Raw genomic sequence first — 20086 nt, forward strand, 5'->3', positions numbered from 1 at the left:
TGGCCAGGGATGCAGAGCACTGCCCATAATCCGAGCCGAGTGACTTCGGACGAGCCACTGTACTCCTCTGTGCCCGAGTGTCTTCATTTATAACGGGACAGTGATACTTTCCCTGACAGTCTCATGTGTTGAAATGTTAATATAACTTACGCATGAGCAAAACATCGATTATGGGTACGGAGTGCTTTGAGAGAGGCCCTTGGGAAAACGTTGGTCCCGTTTGCTTATGTGTGCCAGTTTTCAGGGATATTCCATCCGATCAGTTGCCAACAGAAGTATATGGTCTGCTCTGTTTCAAAACGGGACAGGGCATTAGGGGCATTCAGATTAAAACCACAATGAGGTATCACCAACATGTATCAGAATGAGTCAAGTCAAAAAATAGTGATAACACCAGCATCTGGTGAAAATGTGCAGAAGTGAGCTCATCCATACATTGCTGGTGGGAACGTAAAATGGTATAGCCGTTCTGGACACGACTTTGGCAGTTTCTTGTAAAACTAAACATCTAATTACCACGTGATCCAGCAGTTGCACTCTTGTGCCTCTGTTGCAGAGAAATGGAAATTTATGTTCAGATAAAACCTGTGCATGAATGGTCTGCTGCTGCTGCTCCTAAGTCTCTTCAGTCGTGTCCGACTCTGTGTGACCCCATAGACGGCAGCCCACCAGGCTCCGCCGTCCCTGGGATTCTCCAGGCAAGAACACTGGAGTGGGTTGCCATTTCCTTCTCCAGTGCATGAAAGTGAAAAGTGAAAGTGAAATCATTCAGTCATACCCGACTCTTAGCGACCCCATGGGCTGTAGCCTACCAGGCTCCTCCGTCCGTGGGATTTTCCAGGCAAGAGTAGCATGAATGGTCATAGCAGCCTTATTTATAAGTCCTTCAGGGGGTGAACAAAAACAGACCCTGGTACATCCACGTCATGGAATATTACTCAACAATGTGAAGTAACCAACTGTTGATAAACACAACAACTTGGATGAATCTCCAAGGAATTATGCTGAGTGAAAACAACCCATCTCAAAAGGTTACTGTGTGAGTTCATCTATGAGGCATGCTTGAAATGACAAAAATTATAGAAATGGGAAACACATGAGCGGATGTCAGGGGTTAGAGAGAGGGGAGGAGGCTGAAGGACGGTGGATATGGTTATAGAAGATGCTTGTAATGATTAGAGTGTTAGGTGTTTTGACTGTGGTGGTGGGTATGTGAAACCACATGTATAATGAAATTGACAGAACTAAGTACACACACAAACACAAAGGAGTACAAGTGAAACAAGGAAATCTGAACAAGACGCATAGATTATCAATGCCAATATCCTGACACTGTACAATAGTTTTATAAGGTGTTACCATTGGAGGACGCATGGCAAAGGGCGTACAGGATCTCTGTATTATCTCTTATAACTGCACGTGAATCTCCAGTGATCTCAAACTGAAAAGTTTAATTTAAAAAAAGATTGAGGCAGGATTCAGAGCCAAGGTGGTCAGAATTCATCTTGTCAGTGTTTTGAGGAGCTTGATGCTGCGAAGATGTGTTAGAACTGGGAACACACTCTCCTTCATCCTTCTCATATGACATCCTTTGCCTGCAGAGGAGGAAGAGGGCGGAGAGTATGAACAGAGAATCCCACAGCTAGACATGACACAATAGGGCAGATTTTGGTGGTCCTTCCTCTTTATTAAAGTTTGATGAGCTCTCTGGACCCCAGGACCCAGAAACTAGCACAGCCGCTTCCTTTAGAGGAGGAGCAGAGAAGAGAAACGGGTCAGATTCGAAGCGCTGTTTCCCTCTCGCACCCTGGGGCTAGGTCTGGATGTGGCCCCTTCTCCTGCAGCCTTGGCCATGGGCGGGTTGAGTTTGGGATGCTGCCACATATGAGCACCGTTGGCAGGCACGAAATAGCCCTGGGGAGCCAGGTTATTGGCAGGCTGCTTCTCCAGGGACATTAACCCAAAGCTGAGGCTTGTTCTTATTTCACGGCAGATGACATTTGATAACTGGGACTCCGGCTCTTGGGCTCTCTCTCGGGGGAGGTTTTCTTTCTTGAGAGTGCATGCCAGGATGGTGTAGGCAGGTGATGGTGGCACATGATGGCCGTCTTTTCTTTAAAGTTGTAGGACAGTCACATCTGGATGGCACCTATGAGGATCAAGAGATTGTCACTAACCCACCGGACATCTGTCAAGTTGTGGAGGTGACCACCGAGAGTGATGAGCAGCCGGTCAGCATGAGTGAGCTCTACCCCCTGCAGATCTCCCCTGTGTCTTCCTACGCAGGTAAGGGGGTGGGGGGGTCAGAAACTCTGCCACTGAACAAGGAACAAGGCGGGGCGGTCCTTCAGTCTAAGGTCACCCCTTTCACCAACACAGCAGAGAACCTCTCCTCCGTCCTAAGGATTACTCTGGCTGGAATTATTCTGGCTTTAATGTTCTCAACCAACATCTTCTTAGACACTGTTGTTCTCAGGTCCAAGTCTTGGTCACAACAGTTCTCTTGATCACCTGTAGCATGTTCATGCATGACCAATAAGAAGATTTCTTTGGGGGGGGGAGTATGTTCGATGTTACAGAGGTTACAGAAGGATGTTGCAGAAAAACCTGAACGACAGTTTTGGCCAGTGTAACAGTTCATCTGCGTCTGTTTTATTTGCACACATTATCAGAAATTTGGAAGGGTGTTTTTCATGGAATCTGAGTTGGTCCCACCTGAATAGGACCTTAGGGATCACCTCTTCCAGTTCCTTCATCGGAAGTGAAGGGATTGCTCCAGGCCAGTAAGTGTTTGGGTCAGAACTTGAACCGAACCTGCAAGACCCCATGTTCCATTCTGTCATTCTGCCAAGCTTCCTTGTCATCTCCACATAGGTTCCGCTTCTTTTTCAATTTAGTACAGCTTCTCATTGGGCATTTTGAACTCTCCAGGGAATGTCCCCAGACTGGCAGAAATTGGCCCCGATGTCACAGGGTTAGGACCAGATCCAGTGGGCTCTCCTATCCTTAGGGGAGAAAGTGGTGGCTCCCTTCCCCCAGCAGCATTACGTCATACCCTCCTTCTGATGATCTCCACTTGACTTTTGGGGACTCAGTTATAATTATGAAATGTGAGTTCTGAGTCAGGGTTATTCCTTGCAGATATTACAGGTAAAAAAGCGGACATCCTCTGATGGGTAACCACAGTCGCTCAGCTCAGGAATTCTTGCCAGTGCTCTTTATGTGCTTCCAAGTAGCGTGTCCTTCAGTCCGGGCACCACCCCAGTCACTGGCACAGAGTTGGCTTCAGAATTAGGTGGATTCATGTGACACATTGTTTGTACATTAGCAGCCCCTAAATTAACCTTCTGTTTCCTGAACCCCAACTTGCTTTCATGTCAACTTAATTTTTTTTTCAATTGCGGTAAAATATCCATAGTATAGCATTTACCACTTTAGCCTTTTTATTATTATTATTATTTTTTGGCTGTGCTGTGTGCCATGTGGGATCTTGGTTCCTCGAGCAGGGATGGAACTCATGCCCCCTGCTGTGGAAGCGAGAAGTCGTAACCACTGGACCGCCAGGAAGGTGCCCCCAGTTCAGCCATTTTTAAGTGCACATTTCAGCAGCATTCAGTGCCTTAACAGAATTGTGCAAAGAGCACCCCGTCCGTCTCTAGAGCTCTTCCACCTTGCAAAACTGAAACTCCGTGCCCGATATACAGTAACTCCCCATCCCCCTCCCCCAGCCCCTAGGCAGTCCCCCGTCTACTTTCTGTCTCACTGCATTTGGCTACTCGGTGTATCTCATATAAGTGCAATCATACAGTATTGGTTCATTTGTGACTGGCTTATTTCACTTCGCAGAATGTCCTCAAGGTCCTGACTTTCTTTTATGCTGCAAACATAAAAGGAAAGTGAGAAGCGACCTTGGCTACAAGAAGCCTATAATCTGCCAAACAGGCTAAGCTTGTCATCAGTTATTTATTCATGAAACATATTTTGAACTCCTGTGTGTACTCGTCCCCGTAATAGGAACTATAACGATACTGTTTGTTGGCGTGTTTGTTGTGCCCTGGAAACTATGCTGAGTGCTTGATGTTGACTGGCTTATTTAATTGTCAGGAGAATAACCCTGGGTACTGCCATTATTCTGTCTTTAAAAATTAAGTATCTAAGGCTGCTGGGGTGAAGCAATGTGTCCAGAGATGGACAACCTGTAGCACAGTGGGACCCACGCATGGCTGATGCTGTTCTTAGCCCTTGTACTGCGATGCTGCCCTGCAGGAACTCGTGGGGCTCTGCCATTCAGAACAGTCCACATGCCAGGATCTCAAGGGCCAGCCAAATGAGGCAGAGCCAAATGTTTATGCCCTGATTTTACAGTGGAGATAACTGAAACCTGAAACACTCAGCCACTTTGCTTTTGTTTCCCTGACCGAGGCTGAAAATGTGTGACTTTCCTCTGTATCATGCACTGCAGGCATTATTACATCCTTTTTTTTTTTTTAAAGGGGTTGGCGCTTTAGAGTCAACTTTTCTGTTTATCTGTTGAGTAAGAGTTTTCTGAAGTGTTCTTGGGGATTCTGGAAGGACCTCTTCTTGCTGTTCTGCCAGCAGTAGCATTTTGCCTTTGCAGAAGAATCCCAAGAACAGCTGATTCATGCAGAGAGAAATGAAAATGTCATTACCCTTTTCGGGACATTTGCAAGATTTGAAAAGACGGATTTTAGTGCCAGGCTGGCAGGCAGCGGGGGTTTGCTTGGAGCCTGGTGTTTCAGCCTGGCCTTTATTTCTTTCCATTGTTTTCATTGTCTGAATTCTCCAGAACCCTTTGCAGGGAAGCTTATTGGATAGAGCCAAGATAAGTCATCACTACTACTTTTCGAGAACCCACGACACACCAGAAACTTATCTGTTACTGACCATGGGTAGCTAAAATCTGGAATTCCATAGCTTGCTGCTAGGAAAGACAGCTTCTTGGTTGTATTCCTTTTTAAACTTGATGGTCCCCACAAAAAAATAGGCTGTTTGCCTATTTTCCATGACAGGGTCCCTTTGTTTGGACTATTCAAGTGAATTTCAGCCTCTAACCACTTTCATTCATTTAGGAAACTGATATTTGGAGGCAGTTGTTTGCTATTTTTTTCCTCCCTACTGATCATTGAAATAGAATCCCAGTAGTATTACAAAAACTGCATTCATTGTTGCAAGTCGGTCTTCTCCGTGGTCTAAATATGATGTTGAGAAGAAAAGGGACAGTTTCTTTGAGTGGACGTACTTGCAGTGTGGGCTTCCCGTGGCTCAGTGGTAAATAATCTGCCTGTAGTGCAGGAGACATGGATTCAACCCGTGGATTGGGAAGAGCTCCTGGAGGAGTAAATGGCAACCTATTTCGGTATTCTTGCCTGGGAAATCCCATGGACAAAGGAACCTGGTGAACTGCAGTCCATGGGGTCACGAAAGAGTCGAACATGACTTAACTACTGAGCACACACACTTGCATTATGTTGTTTGAAGACAACATGAAATTCTAGTTGGATTCATGAAACTTTATTCTGGGAAGCTGCTGCTGTGTTGCTGCTGCGTCGCTTCAGTCGTGTCCGACTCTGTGTGACACCATAGACGGAAGCCCACCAGGCTCCGCTGTCCCTGGGATTCTCCAGGCAAGAACACTGAAGTGGGTTGCCATTTCCTTCTCCAATGCATGAAAGTGAAAAGTGAAAGTGAAGTCGTTCAGTCATGTCTGACTCTTCGCGACCCCATGGACTGCAGCCTACCAGGCTCTTCTGTCCATGGGATTTTTCAGGCAAGAGTACTGGAGTGGGGTGCCATTGCCTTCTCCATTCTGGGAAGGGATGTCCCAAATCCCAACCTTGGGAAACTCTAGAGAAGAGTCCTTTTTATTTTTAAAGATCCCAGTGTGTGAACAGGGATTATTTATTATGTTGTTGGTGGTTTAGTAAGAGAAACCACAGTAGTATTGGGGGGAAGGCTGGATGAGAGGATGGAGAAGAAGGCAGAAGACAAAGGATTGATTTGTGATAACTGAGAGAAGGAAGACCAGCCACCAGCAGAAAAGACTTTGGGTCCTTCAGGAAACCGGAGCAGGCTTGTATTTTGTTGGGTGCAGCAACAATAAAAGTTCTTTAAGAGGACTCTGGTTCGAAGGACTTCCCTGGTGGTCCAGTGGTTAAGAATCTGCCTTCCAGTGCATGGGATGCAGGTTTGATCCCTGGTCGGGGAACTAAGATTCCCCCTGCTGTAAAAAGCAACTAAGCCTGTGTGCTGCAACTGGAGAGAAGCCTGCACGCCTAACAAAGGATCCCACATGCCACAGCTAAGACCTGATGCAGCCAAATACAGAAATAAATATATATATATATATATATATATATTTTTTTTTTTTTTTAAGAGGGCTCTGATTTGAACCTTTTCATTGAGACTTGTAGTGAAAGTAATTGAGGAAGTGATCGAGGGAAAAGAATCCTTGTCAATCTTATTAATAAAACTTGTTGAACAGAGTCTTCCAGAAAATGTACCAAGATGTCATTGTGCAAAAGGGCTGTGACGGAAGACGTGTTGTCTCTTTCCAAATCATCTTCCTAAGATGGTCTGACAATAAAAACTGGGCTAAGGGGACTCCCCTGGTGGTCCAGTGGCTAAGATTCCGTGCTTCCACTGCAGGGGGCATGGGTTTGATCCCTAATCAGCAAACTAAGATCCTGCATGCCAGGCCACATAGCCAAAAAATAGAGCAAAAAAGTAAAAATAAAAAAGAAAGAAAGAAACAGGGCTACGTGGAGAGTGAGCCTAAGACTAGCATCATTGTAGGTCCTGAAGGGAGCACCCAAACCTCCCCCTTCCCTGTCACCCCAGATGCTTTTGGGAAAACAGAGACCAGAAAGATCAGTCAAACTGCTTAGGTATCTGCTATTACTCTGTAAACACTGCAACTTACTCAGACCGTGCTTAGGAGGCAACTCCCAATTTTTTTTTGTTGTTCCATTTTACTCAAAGCAAATAAAAAACTGAACTGAAACTAATGAAAAGGAAAAATAAAACTATTCATATTGATGTGTCAGCAGCAACATTGATCTGGAAGTGGCAGCTGCCATGAACTCGTTAGTTCTGTGAAAACACCAGTGGTGAAGTAAAACCCAAGAAAACAGAGGAAAATAGGTGTGTGTGGCCCCCAACAAAGCACTTTGAGCAGTGACCCAGGAGTAGCTGAAAGTACCGCTGTTCTTCTAGAGAGAAGGGTTTGAGATCCTCAGGCTGGGGCTGCAAGCCTCTTTTGCTCGTAAGCTGAAGACACTCGAGGCCGTTCTTTTAAATAATAAAAACTAGAAAAATCAGGGACTTCCCTGATGGTCCAGTGGCTAAAACTGCATGCTTCCAATGCAAGGGGCAGGGGTTCAATCCTTCGTCTGGGAACTGGGATCCCACATGCTGTGTGGAGCATCCAAGAAAGTACTTAAAAAAAAAAATAGAAATCTCAGTTTGCTAATATGGAGATTCTTCAAAACTGCTTCAGGGAAATTGACCTTCCTTTAGAAATGATGCTCTTCCACTAACACTTGTGTCAGCTGAAAACAGAAGTTTGGAGCATGTGTGTCTCCTCTTGTCTCCAGCAGTTTCCCTGAAGTTGTACTTACAGGTGGATAACATTCTGATCCTGTTCATGGTCATGCCAGGTCCCACCACAGAATCTTCCCAGAGACTGCATCCCAACCCCTCCCGCATTGGTGACTCAGTCCCCTGCTGGTTTTTGCCCATTTCCAACAAGCCTGGTGGCATCCTGTGTTTATTTGAAGGGGAGAGGAACAGAAGATGAAGTATTTCTGGAGGGTGATTAGGAGGAACTGGAGGGGCTAGACCTACAGGAAAGGAAGAGAAACCTCGACTTTGGAGCCCTGAGGAGCTAACCCTCAAAACGGAAAGGGGATCTTGAAGTTTCGTGGGAGGCCAGAGCTGCAAGGAGAGCCTTAGTGCCCGGGGCCCGGGGATCAGAAGGCTGATCTGTCTTCCCTCCCTGCGCTGACTCAGACCACCACACTTAAGCTGGTTTCTCAACGTCTCTGTTCTGCTTCCTTCTTGGGAGTGGCAGCCACTGATTTCTGTCTCCTCTTCGGAGTCCTGGGCAAGCTGGAAGATTAAGCCAGGAGGGGCGCTTTCCCTTGCTGTTGTTTTTACAATAACGTGTTTTTGTGGGGAAGGGTCTCTTGTGCCTGGGGTTGCTGGTTTGCCCCGATAAAGAGGGTCAAGCCTTCCCGAGCATCTGCTGTCCCTGCTGGACGGGCCGGTTTTTTGGTTGCCGGTGGTCAGCCCTCTGTGATGGCTCATGCCCGGGTGAGGTCACCGAAGTACAGTGACCGAGAACGGTGCTAAGAGGCCCAGGGTGGGCCTCGTGTTGTCACTTTCAGCTTCTTCGAAGAATGTTTCTGTGCCTCAGTTTGTCCGTTTGTTCCCTAGCCTTTAGTTCATGGAGGGGGCTCGTCTAGGACTGGTGCTCTGTGTGGTCGGAAGGGCTCTGTCTGGGCAGGGGACTACTTGGTCACAGCTATGCCCCCAGCAAGGTTGGAGGCTGGAGGCCAGGGCCTCCATAGGTTTGAAGTGGAAGGGGTAGAAGCCATGAGAGCACACAAGGTCTTCTGCCCATTGAGGGTGGGGTGGGGTGACAGGACCTGCTTCCTGACTTAGGGTCCTTGAGAGCTTGAACAAGACCTGCAGGCCAGGTGCTGGCCCACGGCTCACTAACCCCACAAACATTCACTGATACGGCTTCCCTTCAGGCCTTGTCTGCAAAGTGAGTGACCCCAAGGGTGACCTCTAAGGGTCCCTGGATTTTGGAAGTTCTCGCTCCTGTGCGTTTATTTCTCGATGCTATGAACCCTGAAAAACTGCACGCCGTCAATTTTGCATTTGAAACACTTAAAGTTTTTTTACTTAAAAAAATCAAAAGTAGTTTGCTTTAAAATTTTTTTATATTATTTTTACTTAAAAGAACTCTTGGGGCTTCCCTGGTGACTCAGTGGTGAAGAATATACTAATACCTGCCGATGCAGGAAACTCAGGTTTGACCCTGGTCCAGGTAGATCCCACATGCTGCAGAGCAACTAAGCCTGTGCCACAACTACTGAGCCTGTGCTCTAGAGCCCAGGAATTGCAACTACTGAAGTCTGTACACCTGGAGCACGTGCTCTGCAATGAGAGACGCCCCCGCAATGAGAAGCCCACGCACTGCAACTGTGGAGTAGCCCCTGCTCCCTGCAACTAGAGAAAAGTCCGCACGGCAGTGAAGACCCAGCCCAGCCAAAAATAAATAAATAAATAATTTTTTTAAAAAAGAAGAAGAACACTGGTAAATTACTTGAAAAAAAAAAATCTTGTATTCTCTGCACAGGTGATGTCACCTCTAGCTGTTGCCTGATTCTACTCCCCTAGTATGTGGTACAGATCCAGTGTTGAAGGAGGCTAGTGAGCTTAGGACAAAGGCACTCCAGTATTTACTGGATGTGGGCTGTGTGCCGGGCCCCGGGCTGAGCACGGCATCAGTGAGGTGCTGGAGGGGTGCTTCTGCTCCCATTTTACGGATGGGGAAAACCGTGCCTCCGTGAAGTCAAGTCACTTGCTCTGTCTCTCACAGCCGGCAGGCTGAATCAGGGTGGTTGACTGAGTGTTGGTTGTCTATTGCCGCCTATAACTACAAACTTAGTGCCTGAACATAACACACTTTATCATCCCACAGTTGCTGAGGGTCAGGAGAGCAGGCATGACTCGGCTTGGGTCTTCGGCTCGGGGCATTCTCTGCAGAGACCTGCAGTCTAGTTCTGGGCCGGGGCGGCTGTCGCATCTGAAGATGGGATCTGGGAGGGTCTGCTTCCAAGCTCACACAGCGCGGGGCAGAATGTAGTTCCTGGCAGGTTGTCAGCCTGAGGGCCTCAGCTTCTTGCTGGCTGTTGGCTGGAAGCAGCCCCTTGGTTGTCTGTCCGGGTGCCTCCCTGCCGTGGCGGCCTGCCCCCTCAAGGCCAGCCAGGGAGGTCGTCACCTCATTAGACAGGGTTTCAGACTTATGTAATGTGATCACATCCAGCCCGTTGCCTCCGCAGTGTTCTGTTGGTTTCAGAGCAAGTCCCAGGCCCCCGTCTGCCCTCCGGAGGAGGGAACCCCATGAGGAGGTAAATGCCAGCAGCTGAGGCTCACAGGCGCCCCCCCTAGAATCTGTGCACCCACAGCAAGCCAGGGGGAAGATAAACCCCTTTATCCGTCCGGGATATCAGCAGTGAGGGGCTGGGAGGAGACTGGGCTGGAAAGGAGCGACCTGGGGAGACTGGGCTGGGATTTAAATGAACCAGCTGCCACGGATGGTGTGGGGCCTGGATGGAGCAGCCGCGAGGAAAGGGCCTGTAGCGGAGGCGGGAGCTGGCAGAGGACCTGCCCCAGGGGGGCAGAAGGGCACCCGGGGGCCTGGCATCCCACCCCGGGAAGCAGAGACATTGAATAAACGTAGCCTGGCCCTGGGAAGATGAGCCACCCCTCCAGCCTCAACCTTTTCTCCGAAGGGGCAGAGCTAGAGAATCCAATTCTGCTCCGGCACCTCCCAGGCGCACGCGTTTGACCTGAGCAAAGGGGATGGAGGTTATGAGTTTAGTGATCCCACTTCTCTTTGGAAGAAAAAGTTGCTGATATATATATATATATATTTTTAAACACTGCCTGAGCCTCCAAACAGTTTGAGTGGCAGGAATGATGGGCCTGTGTTTTTCTCTCTGTGAACAGAAAGCGAAACTACCGATAGCGTGCCCAGTGACGAAGAGAGCTCGGAGGTAAGCACCGCGGGGCCGCTGTCTCCAGCAGGCGCTGGGACAGAGCCTTCCCAACCAGCATGGTGGTTTCCTCGTGGCTAGTGAAGTTTCTTTTCTTTTGATCATGAGTTTCATTTGCGGCTTTTTTTTTTTTTTTTTTTTGGTGGTGGTGGTGAAATATACATAACATAAAATTGACAGTGCTTTTGGATTTCAACTTACAAAATGAGGCTTTGGGAACTGAAGGGGCAGGCAGAGACGGAGAGATGTCTCAGTAAGAAAGGAGGCTGTGACGGCAGGAAAATGCCAGGAAACGCTGATGTTCTTAGCACCATAAACATCCTACTTCGCGAGCAGAAATAGAAGGTCCAGGTGGCCCCGGGCCGTGATGAGAGGTCAATGTCAGGAAGCGCTTTAAGCCAGAGCAGCTCTCCAGGTCCCTAGAGTCCCTGTCACCCGCGATCCATGCCCACTGGCCAGGTGCGCGTTCAGTCGGATTCTGAGTCCCTCTCCTGTTCTCCTTCCTCTGGCTGGGCTCTGACAATGGCAGCCAACGGCTCTGATGGTGAGCGAAAGCATTCCTGTGAGGCCTGCCTTGTGTCTGTGTTTTGAGTCAGTTACAGACAGACAGACTGCCTAGCGGTTGTTTCAATTAACTATTTCCCAGGGTGCGAACTGCTTCCAAGGATAGCCCAGGAATTCTGAAAAGACAGTAGGTGCAGATGCTCGCACACATTCGGACCCTGTTTCTTCAAGGTCAGAATTCTAGCTCCTTCCCTGTGAATGGCGCCCACACCTTGAAGCCAGCTGTTGGCAGCACGCTGGAGCTCTGAACTGCACCCATTTGAAAGCGGTCCAGGGGCATGCCCTGTCTGTTACTGAGCACCTCACTTGCCTCCCTCTGAAAAACACATCTGGACTCAGGGATCCGGTGGGGCCATCGTGAAGACATGGTTGCCCTCTCTCACCAGCCATCCTGGCCCAGAGCTTCCTAACAATCAGGCCAGGCAGCCGGCGTTAGAGGGGAACCAGAAACCGAGCTGCTGCCTCGTTTTCCTGCCTTCATAGAATAGTCTCGGCTCGGCTAGATTTCTGGGAGGTGGGCGACGGGCATCGATGATAAAAAAAAAGGGGGGGGGAGAAACCGTGTTTGGGGGTCATGTGTGGCTGGGGATAGATCTCAGTTCAAGGATGTGGAGTCACTCAGCTTCTCATTTATTCCACGCCTCTTAAATTCAGACACTTAACGCATGGGGAGAAGGGGCCATGTTTTAAAAGCCGTTGGAGAAAGGGCAGAGGAAATACCTGTCATCATTATTTTCTTTGCAAGGGTCGGCCACACTGGCGGAAGAGGAACATTGAAGGCAAACAGTACCTCAGCAACATGGGGCCACGGAGCACGTACCTGTTGCCCAGCATGGCCACCTTCGTCACGTCCAACAAGCCCGACCTCCAGGTCACCATCAAAGAGGAGAGCTGCCCGGTGCCTTACAACAGCTCCTGGCCCCCGTTCCCAGACCTCCCCCTCGCCCCCTCCATGAGCCCCACGCCCAGCAGCAGCCGCCCAGACCGGGAGACCCGGGCCAGCGTCATCAAGAAGACGTCAGACATCACCCAGGCCCGCGTCAAGAGCTATTAATAAGCCTGCGACTTCCCCTGGTGGTTGTCGGGATTTCTTGGCTTTGTGTTTCTCGTTTGTTTGTATTTTATTTTTCTCTCTGACACCTATTTTAGACGAATCTTAAGGGAAAAAGCCTTGGCAAAATAGAACATTGATTGCTGTGTCCAACTCCAGTACTGGAGCTTCTTTTTAACTCAGGACTCCAGCTTCTTGGTAGACGCGTTATCTCTAGAGCCTGCTGGATCTCCCAGGGCTGCTCCCTCAAGTTCAAGGACGTCATAGGACCAACCCCCTACGGGCAGTGAGGTGCTGCATTGCCTGTGGTCAAGGCCAGCATGGTGGAATGGATGCCTCCACACGGAGGAGAAAATGTGAACTAGCTGGAATTTTTTATTCTTGTGAATATGTACATAGGGCAGTACTAGCGACGTTGCAGTCTGCTTCTGCACCTTATCTTAAAAGCACTTACAGATAGACCTTCTTGTGATCCTGCTCTGTTTCACAGCACAGTCAGCACCCTCCTTTCCTAGCCGCCTTCCCTCCTCCCCTCCCCCCCTTCTCCTTCATCCCTTCCCTTCCCCTCCCATCTCTTTCCCTTCATCCCCTCCCCTCCCCTCCTCTCCCATTCATTTTCTTTCCTCCTCTTCCTGCCCTCAAAGGCCATGTTCCACATCCCTGAGGAGGAGAAGAAGAAAATGAACTTCTCCACCGATGTCCCATTTTAAAAGACTGCTTTAAAAAAAAAACAAAAAAAAAAAGAGAAAATCTTTCTAATCTGCTATGCTTGAATGCCACGCGGTACAAAGGAAAACTATCATGGAAAGATTATGCAAATTCTCAGATTTGAAGACAAAAATACTCTAATTCTAACCAGAGCAAGCTTTTTTATTTTTTATACAGGGGAATATTTTATTCAAGGTAAAATTCTAAAGAAAATATAATTGTTTTTTATCTTTTCTACAGCAAATTTATAATTTTAAGATTCCTTTTCTTGTTTATCGGCAGTTATTACATCCTTGTGGCACATTTTTTTTTAATTTTGTAAAGGTGAAAAGCTTTTATGAGCTCATGTAGCAATCAGATTATCCTGTGGATTGATAATAAATGAATATGATATATAGTTAAATTTTTAATGGGCATCACGCCTGACTTTGTCTGTGTGTACCTTAGAGGACAGTCATGGGACAGGACTGGCAGGGTATCATTCTGGTGGACTGGAACTTTCCCCCTTTCCTTTTCCTTTGTGTTAATCGTTCAGTTGTGTCCGGCTCTTTGTGACTCCATGGACTGTAACCCACCAGGCTTATCTGTCCATGAAATTCTCCAGGCAAGAATACTGGAGTGGGTTGCCGTGTGCTTCTCCAGGGCATCTTCCCAACCCAGGGATCGAACACAGGTATCCTGCATTGCAGGCAGATTTTTTACCATCTGGGCCACCTGGGAAGCCCTGAGGATATGGATGCCTTCCTTTGCTGGGTGTTCGCCCGGAGCTGGATCCTGTGCTGAGTGTTGTCTTGCATGACGATTTCACCTCTCCACTCATCAAGGTTGTGCACAGGATAGAGATTTATCTCCATTTCACAGGGAAGAATGGAGACTGGAAAGGAAAATGCCTTTACGCAAAGCCTCACAGGTAGTAAGCGTCCGAGGCTGGTGTGATTATGGAGGGAGTCTTTTTCCCCCTTTCACTGCTCTCTACCGTTAGCAAATTCCATGCACATCAGTGTTTTTCTCGTTCTTAAACATGATTAAAATTCTGTATTTATGTCACATCCCAAGCTCACGGATAAGACATTTTTGCTAACAGGAGATATTTGTTGGATTCCTTCTGGCTCAGTCTTCTTTCTAAGACCTGGGGCCTCAGCCCAAGGCCCTACCCTTAGAACCTGAGGCATATCTTTACAAGTGAGAAATGTGAATTTCAGAATCCCAGACGCCACCACCGAGTCCCTGACCTCGGGGAAGCCATCAGGCTCACCCCTCAAGCTTCCACGGTGTCCGGAAAATCAACCTATGGAGCCTCAGCCCCCTCCCTGTTACCTCTGGGGCTTGTGCAGGAGATTGCTGGGTTAATATTTGAGAAGGTTCCTTCAGTGAAAGGACAAAGGGCTAGTTTTATGCCTCCCTCTGTGTGTGGCTGCAGATAGAATTAGTGGCCATAAAATTATCCAGCCCTGAACAAAAAATGAACTGAAGCATGTTACTGGTTGCTTGTGCTGTGGCTGAAATGCCAGGCTGGACGGTCAGCTGCTCCCATGAGGAGCACCCAGGTGACACTGGGTTTACCTCCCCTTCAGGAAAAGCCTCTGCAGTCTCCTCGAGAGGAGAAGCCCCAGGGAGGAGGGGTGCCTGTCCTCCTCGGCCCTGTGCCCTTCACTGAAGACCACGCCTTCTCCCAGGTTCTGGACAAACAGGTCCAGTTCTTCGCAACTTGTATCTAAATCCTTCTACTCAAACACCCTGCTTTAGAATCAATGAAAAGCCAGTAGCAGAAGGCGGGCTCTCGGTCACGTGGCCTGGAGATCAAAGGGCAAAGGGGAGATCTTCTTGACCCCTTTCTCTCTTCCAAACAGGGGAGCCCCCCCACTCACTTCGAGGCCTCTCAGCAGCTCTGCAGGGCCCAGAGTTCACTCCATGTGCTTCTGCCAACACGGTTGTGACCAGACAGGCAGTGTCTCACCAGGTGAGAGAAGACGGAGCTGGAAATGCACCCCTGAGGGGCCTAAAGATAACCACCCATGGCCGAGAAGATGCAGGTTCGATGCCTGGTCGGAACAATTCCCCTGGAGGAGGGCATGGCAACCCACTCCAGTATTCCTGCCTGGAGAACCCCATGGACAGAGGTGCCTGGTGGGATACGGTCCATAGGGCACAGAGTTGGAGACGACTGAGCAGGCACGCAGAGCACAGCCAAGAAGGCAGGAGAGCCAGAACGATGTTTCAGTTATTTCTGAGAAAAGGCATGTTCTGTCATGTTTTCAGTGTCACTTGCCAGGAGTGTAGGGAAAGAGGCCTGGGGTTGGCCTGAGGAGGAAAAAGAAGTGAGACAGGGCATCTCAGGGCCTCGGCCTTAGACCTCATTGTCCGTAACAGGAAGTGCTGGGGACACGTGCTTTTGGCTGGCTTCTGTGTGAGCTGATATGCTTTTGTGATGGGCTTGGTGTGTGTGTGTGTTGATATGCTTTTATGATGGGCTTGATGTGTGTGTGTGTGTGTGTGTGTGTGTGTGTAGATATGCTTTTCTGATGGACTTGGTGTGTGTGTGTGCTGATGTGCTTTTAGGATGGGCTTGATGTGTGTGTGTGCACTGATACACTTTTGTGGTGGGCTTGGGGTGTGTGTGTGTGTGTGCGCACTGGTAGGCTTTTGTGAAGGACTTGGGGTATGTGTGTGTGTGTGTGTGTGTTGATATGCTTTTACGATGGACTTGGTGTGTGTGTGTGTGTTGATATGCTTTTGTGATGGGTTTGGGGGGTGTGTGTGTGTATGGATATGCTTTTATGATGGACTTGGTGTGTGTGTGGATATGCTTTTATGATGGACTTGGTGTGTGTGTGTGTGTTGATATGCTTTTGTGATGGGTTTGGTGTGTGTGTGTGTGTGTGTGTGTGTGTGTGTGTGTGTGTGTGTGTGTGTGTGTGTGTGTGTGTGTGTGTGTGTGTGTGTGTGTGTGTGTGTGTGTGTGTGTGTGTGTGTGTGTGTGTGTGTGTGTGTGTGTGTGTGTGTGTGTGTGTGTGTGTGTGTGTGTGTGTGTGTGTGTGTGTGTGTGTGTAACTGGCAGGTTCAGTCTTAGTCTCTGCCCCAGCACCTGGGTCATCCCCTTAACAATGAGGAGCCTGTTCAGCTGTGAACTGTGCATCCAGTGGCAGGAACTTCCGCCCAGTCCGAAGGTTAAAAGAACCCGGTACACCCTGAACTGCAAGGGTTTCCAGAACACCATTTGCAAGTTTCTAAATAAATCCATGCTCAGCCATAGCATTTTTCCATGTTTTGATGGAAGTAACTGCCAAAGGAGGTGTTTAGTCTATTTAAATGTATTTAGAGAGAAGAAGAAATATACACAGAAAAGAAATACGTACAAATCTACTGGCCATCCAAACCCCAAAATAGTATCCATTTCCCCCCCCTCCTCAATCTAAAGTGTATTCAGCTATCAGGTAACCACTAGTGAGATCAAAATTTTAGGATTGAGGAAGATGACTGATTGGGTTTCAGGATTCTGAGTTTTCCAACTTGTGCTTTTGAAAGTATTTTGCATGTGAATGAAAACGACGGTTAAGCCTCAAATGGCCTCCTGCCCTAGTGGAACGCTAGACATTCCTTTTGCTCGAGGCTATTCTTTGAATGTTGAATTCATTAGGTTTTAAAAGCCCCCTGTTATTCTATCTGTGGACAAACAGACCCAGATAAAAGGTGAACAGAAGAACCCCCACCCCACCCCCAGACCCCGGGCGATTCTGCCAAATTTCTACTGAGTAAAGAATGCACACTAGGAGGCTGGCAGGCAGGTAGCCCAAAGGGGTCACAGCCAGTGTCCCAGTAGCAGCTTTGGTTTGCAGAGAGAGTGGAGGCAGAAACTGGTTTTTACTCCATGGTGTTCAGCCACCTCTTGAAACACCACTCGCCCTGGCGCACCCTGGGCCAGGATGGTCGGAGCCGGTGGACTAGAGCCTGACCCACTGAGGGGCCCTCTCAGGCTGCCTCAGACCCCTCCCCGAGGGGATTCCACTCTGTGGGACTGGAAGCTTCTCCAGGTTGTGTCTCAGTCATGTTGGCCTCCCACATGTGGAAATTAGGCAGTCACCCCCCACCCAGAATCTTCTCCTGCTTCCCTGGGATCCACACGCCAGGGTCAGAAGAACAGGGCCGGGCCCCTGGGCTTCGGCCCTCAGGAGTGTGGCCGGCCACAGACCCAGAGAGGAGCACCCGGGTTGGGCAAAGCTTGGGGTCAGGAGACACAAGAAGATGGTGGGTGAGCGGTTCTCTCCCGAGGCTCCCGGCCCTCTGGACCCTGACACCACCCCCTGCCCGGCTTGGGCAGGCCTGGCCTTGCTGGGCAGACAGACCGGGGTTTTGTTGAGGTTTCCTTCTGCGGCCATGCTAACAACAGGTGCAGGGCTTCTGCTACCGAAAATAGAGCCTGGAAGGAAGGAAGCGGCCAGGCCTAATAGCCGGTGTGAGAAAAATGTGAAGTCTGTCCAAGAACTTGAGTCATTCCATGGAAGGGTTGGAAGGCTCGAGATGTGGGACATGTCAGAGTTCACATGGTCTAAAAGCGTTTTCTGAAGTCCTTTAGGCAATTTCTTACGAAGAATAGCAGCCCAGGTGGTGCCTCTTTTCCCCTAAGCACACTGCCCTTGGGCGGTTTGGTCAGTTTCCCTGTATCTGCTTTGTAAACACGTTCAGACGGCTTTGCTGGCTCTGAGGAATGCATTGTGCTGGATTGTGCAACTCCGGCTCTGTTAACCCCTCACACACAGGGCCGGAGAAACGCCCCTGTCACATGGCACCGTTGATTTTAGCAACACAACTGTTTTTGCAGGTGCTCAACAAACTCCAGGGGGACAGCATCGCTAAGTTTTGGTTTGGGTTGAGAAGAATGTTTGAAAATCTAAACATCCAAGCATTCAACCGCATGAATCATCAGGGAACGAAACTCTCCAAGATGATCCATCTACTGGAAGCTTGGGTCGTAGAACTGAGCATGCTCACATTCTCCAGTTCTCGGTAATGCACCAGATCAAAGACATTATTGTGAACCACAAATTATACTTGAACTCGATGTCTGAAATTTCAGAATAATGTTAGCCGCTAGAGGCTGGGGAGGGGGGAGTTGTTTATGGTTTGTGATGGCTAAGCATTTATTTATCCCTAGAATTAATATTGGTAAATATTCTCAATAGAATTCACTCTTCTGGCTCCCAATGACATTATAAACAGATTTCCCTTGCCTTCCTGAAGGATCTAGTACTATAACTTTTCTCTGGGAAGCTCCTGTATCAAGTTTTTAAATTTAATTATGAAATATGCTATTAATTATATTTCACACCCTGAGCTGTAGCATATTCAGTGCATAACCAAAAAAGAAGATTGATAAAAGTGTAGAAGGCAGCCCAAGGCCATTGCTCAAATTTCACCCTGATGGCTTCTGTGATCATTCACAAGACAACTGTGACGTGGGAAGGAAACCACAGGCTAGTTTAAAAGATTCATGTTTGCAAACTTTAATTTGCAAGCTGGATTTAGAATAATGTAATTTCAAATGCCTTTCTTTACCACCTCATGAATTTAACTAGGGCAACTAATCATCTTGGTTTGCTCAGGTCATGGGATTTCAGTGCTAAAACTGAGAAAATATCAGGCAACCAGAAGGATTTGATCACCCTAAATTTAATGCTAAGATTCAGAGAACACATATCACTTTGTGTTCTTTGAGTATTTTCTAAACCCAGGTGAAAGCTTCATGAGGAGGCATAATTGAGGGTATATTGTTGATGACCTTATTACTAATGCAGTAATTTAGGAGTAGTGTTCAGCTAAGAGGGCTTCCCAGGTGACGCTAGTGATAAAGAACCCCTCTGACAATGCAAGAGAAGAGATGCAGGTTCGATCCCTGGGTTGGGAAGATCCCTTGGAGGAGGGCTTGGCAACCCACTGCAGTGTTCATGCCTGGAGAATCCCAGGGTCAGAGGAGCCTGGTGGGCTACAGTCCATAGGGTCACAAAGAGTCGGAGACAACTGAAGCAACTTAACATGCACGCACCACGTTCTGTTAATAAAAATAGATTCATTCATTCAACACTATTTATGGAGTTTCTACTGTCTGCCACTAGGGTTCTAAGTGTTAGAAGGCTGTACAGAAGTGAGCAAAACAAAGTCTGTGTTTGAATAGATATTAAATTCTAGTAGTGGTGGACATCCAACCAATAAACAATCTTTGGTGGTGGTTTAGTCACTAAGTCATGTCCAGCTCTTGCAACTCCATGGACTGTAGCCCAGCAGGCTCCTCTGTCCATGGCATTATCAAGCAAGAATACTGGAGTGGGTTGCCATTTACTCCTTCAGGGTATTTTCCCGACACAGGGATCAAACCCATGTCTCCTGCATTGCAGGGTGGATTCTTTACCAACTGAGCCACCAGGGAAACCCAAACAATCTTTAAGAGACAATAAATACTATGGAGAAAAATAAAGCCGTACCAGGGAGAATGGGAGTGATGGAGATAGCGACTGAACTGAACTGAACATTTTAGGGCTTAAAGGATCCATTGAAGAGTTGACAGTTGTAAAGCCCAGCAGTTAGTGGGAGAGATGGGAACAGTGTGTTTCAGCGGGGTTCAGTTGCAGGAAACAGAAACCGCTCTGGCTATTTTCAGCAGAGAGGCATGGACTGGGGAGAAGCAGGTGTTCATGTTTTGGGAAGGCTGGAGGGGCCGAGAGCAGGCTGCCTCATCTCTGCCTCCACCATCAACCTCAGAAGCCAGGAAGCTGGCACTGGAAGTATCTAACGATCATGAGGACGTGATGATTTAGTGGAAATTTGAGAACCAAGAAGTCCCTCTCGGCCCCAACCTATCTCTGGTGTGTGTGTGATAAGTTGCTTCAGTCATGTCCAACTCTGTGCGACCGTATGGACTGCAGCCCACCAGGCTCCTCGGTCCGTGATTCTCCAGGCAAGA

At 48.2% G+C, this 20086-nt stretch overlaps 1 protein-coding gene across 4 annotated transcripts in view; it reads left to right on the plus strand.

Annotated features, from left to right (window-relative positions):
• The window catches only part of IRF2 (interferon regulatory factor 2), an 86721-nt gene extending 73187 nt beyond the window's left edge, over positions 1-13534 (plus strand). For all 4 annotated transcript variants that reach the window (XM_081521878.1, XM_081521880.1, XM_081521879.1 and 1 more), the window contains 3 exons: positions 2122-2286; positions 10762-10808; positions 12118-13534. In XM_081521878.1, the coding sequence (XP_081378004.1) occupies positions 2122-2286; positions 10762-10808; positions 12118-12426 (521 nt within the window). In that variant the 3' untranslated portion in view covers positions 12427-13534. The remainder of the gene's footprint in view (positions 1-2121; positions 2287-10761; positions 10809-12117) is intronic.
• Positions 13535-20086: the final 6552 nt, after the last annotated feature.

The sequence above is a fragment of the Giraffa tippelskirchi genome, chromosome 8 (assembly GCF_054371585.1).
Source record: "Giraffa tippelskirchi isolate mGirTip1 chromosome 8, T2T-mGirTip1v1.2.pri, whole genome shotgun sequence".
Classification (NCBI taxonomy): Eukaryota; Metazoa; Chordata; class Mammalia; order Artiodactyla; family Giraffidae; genus Giraffa; species Giraffa tippelskirchi.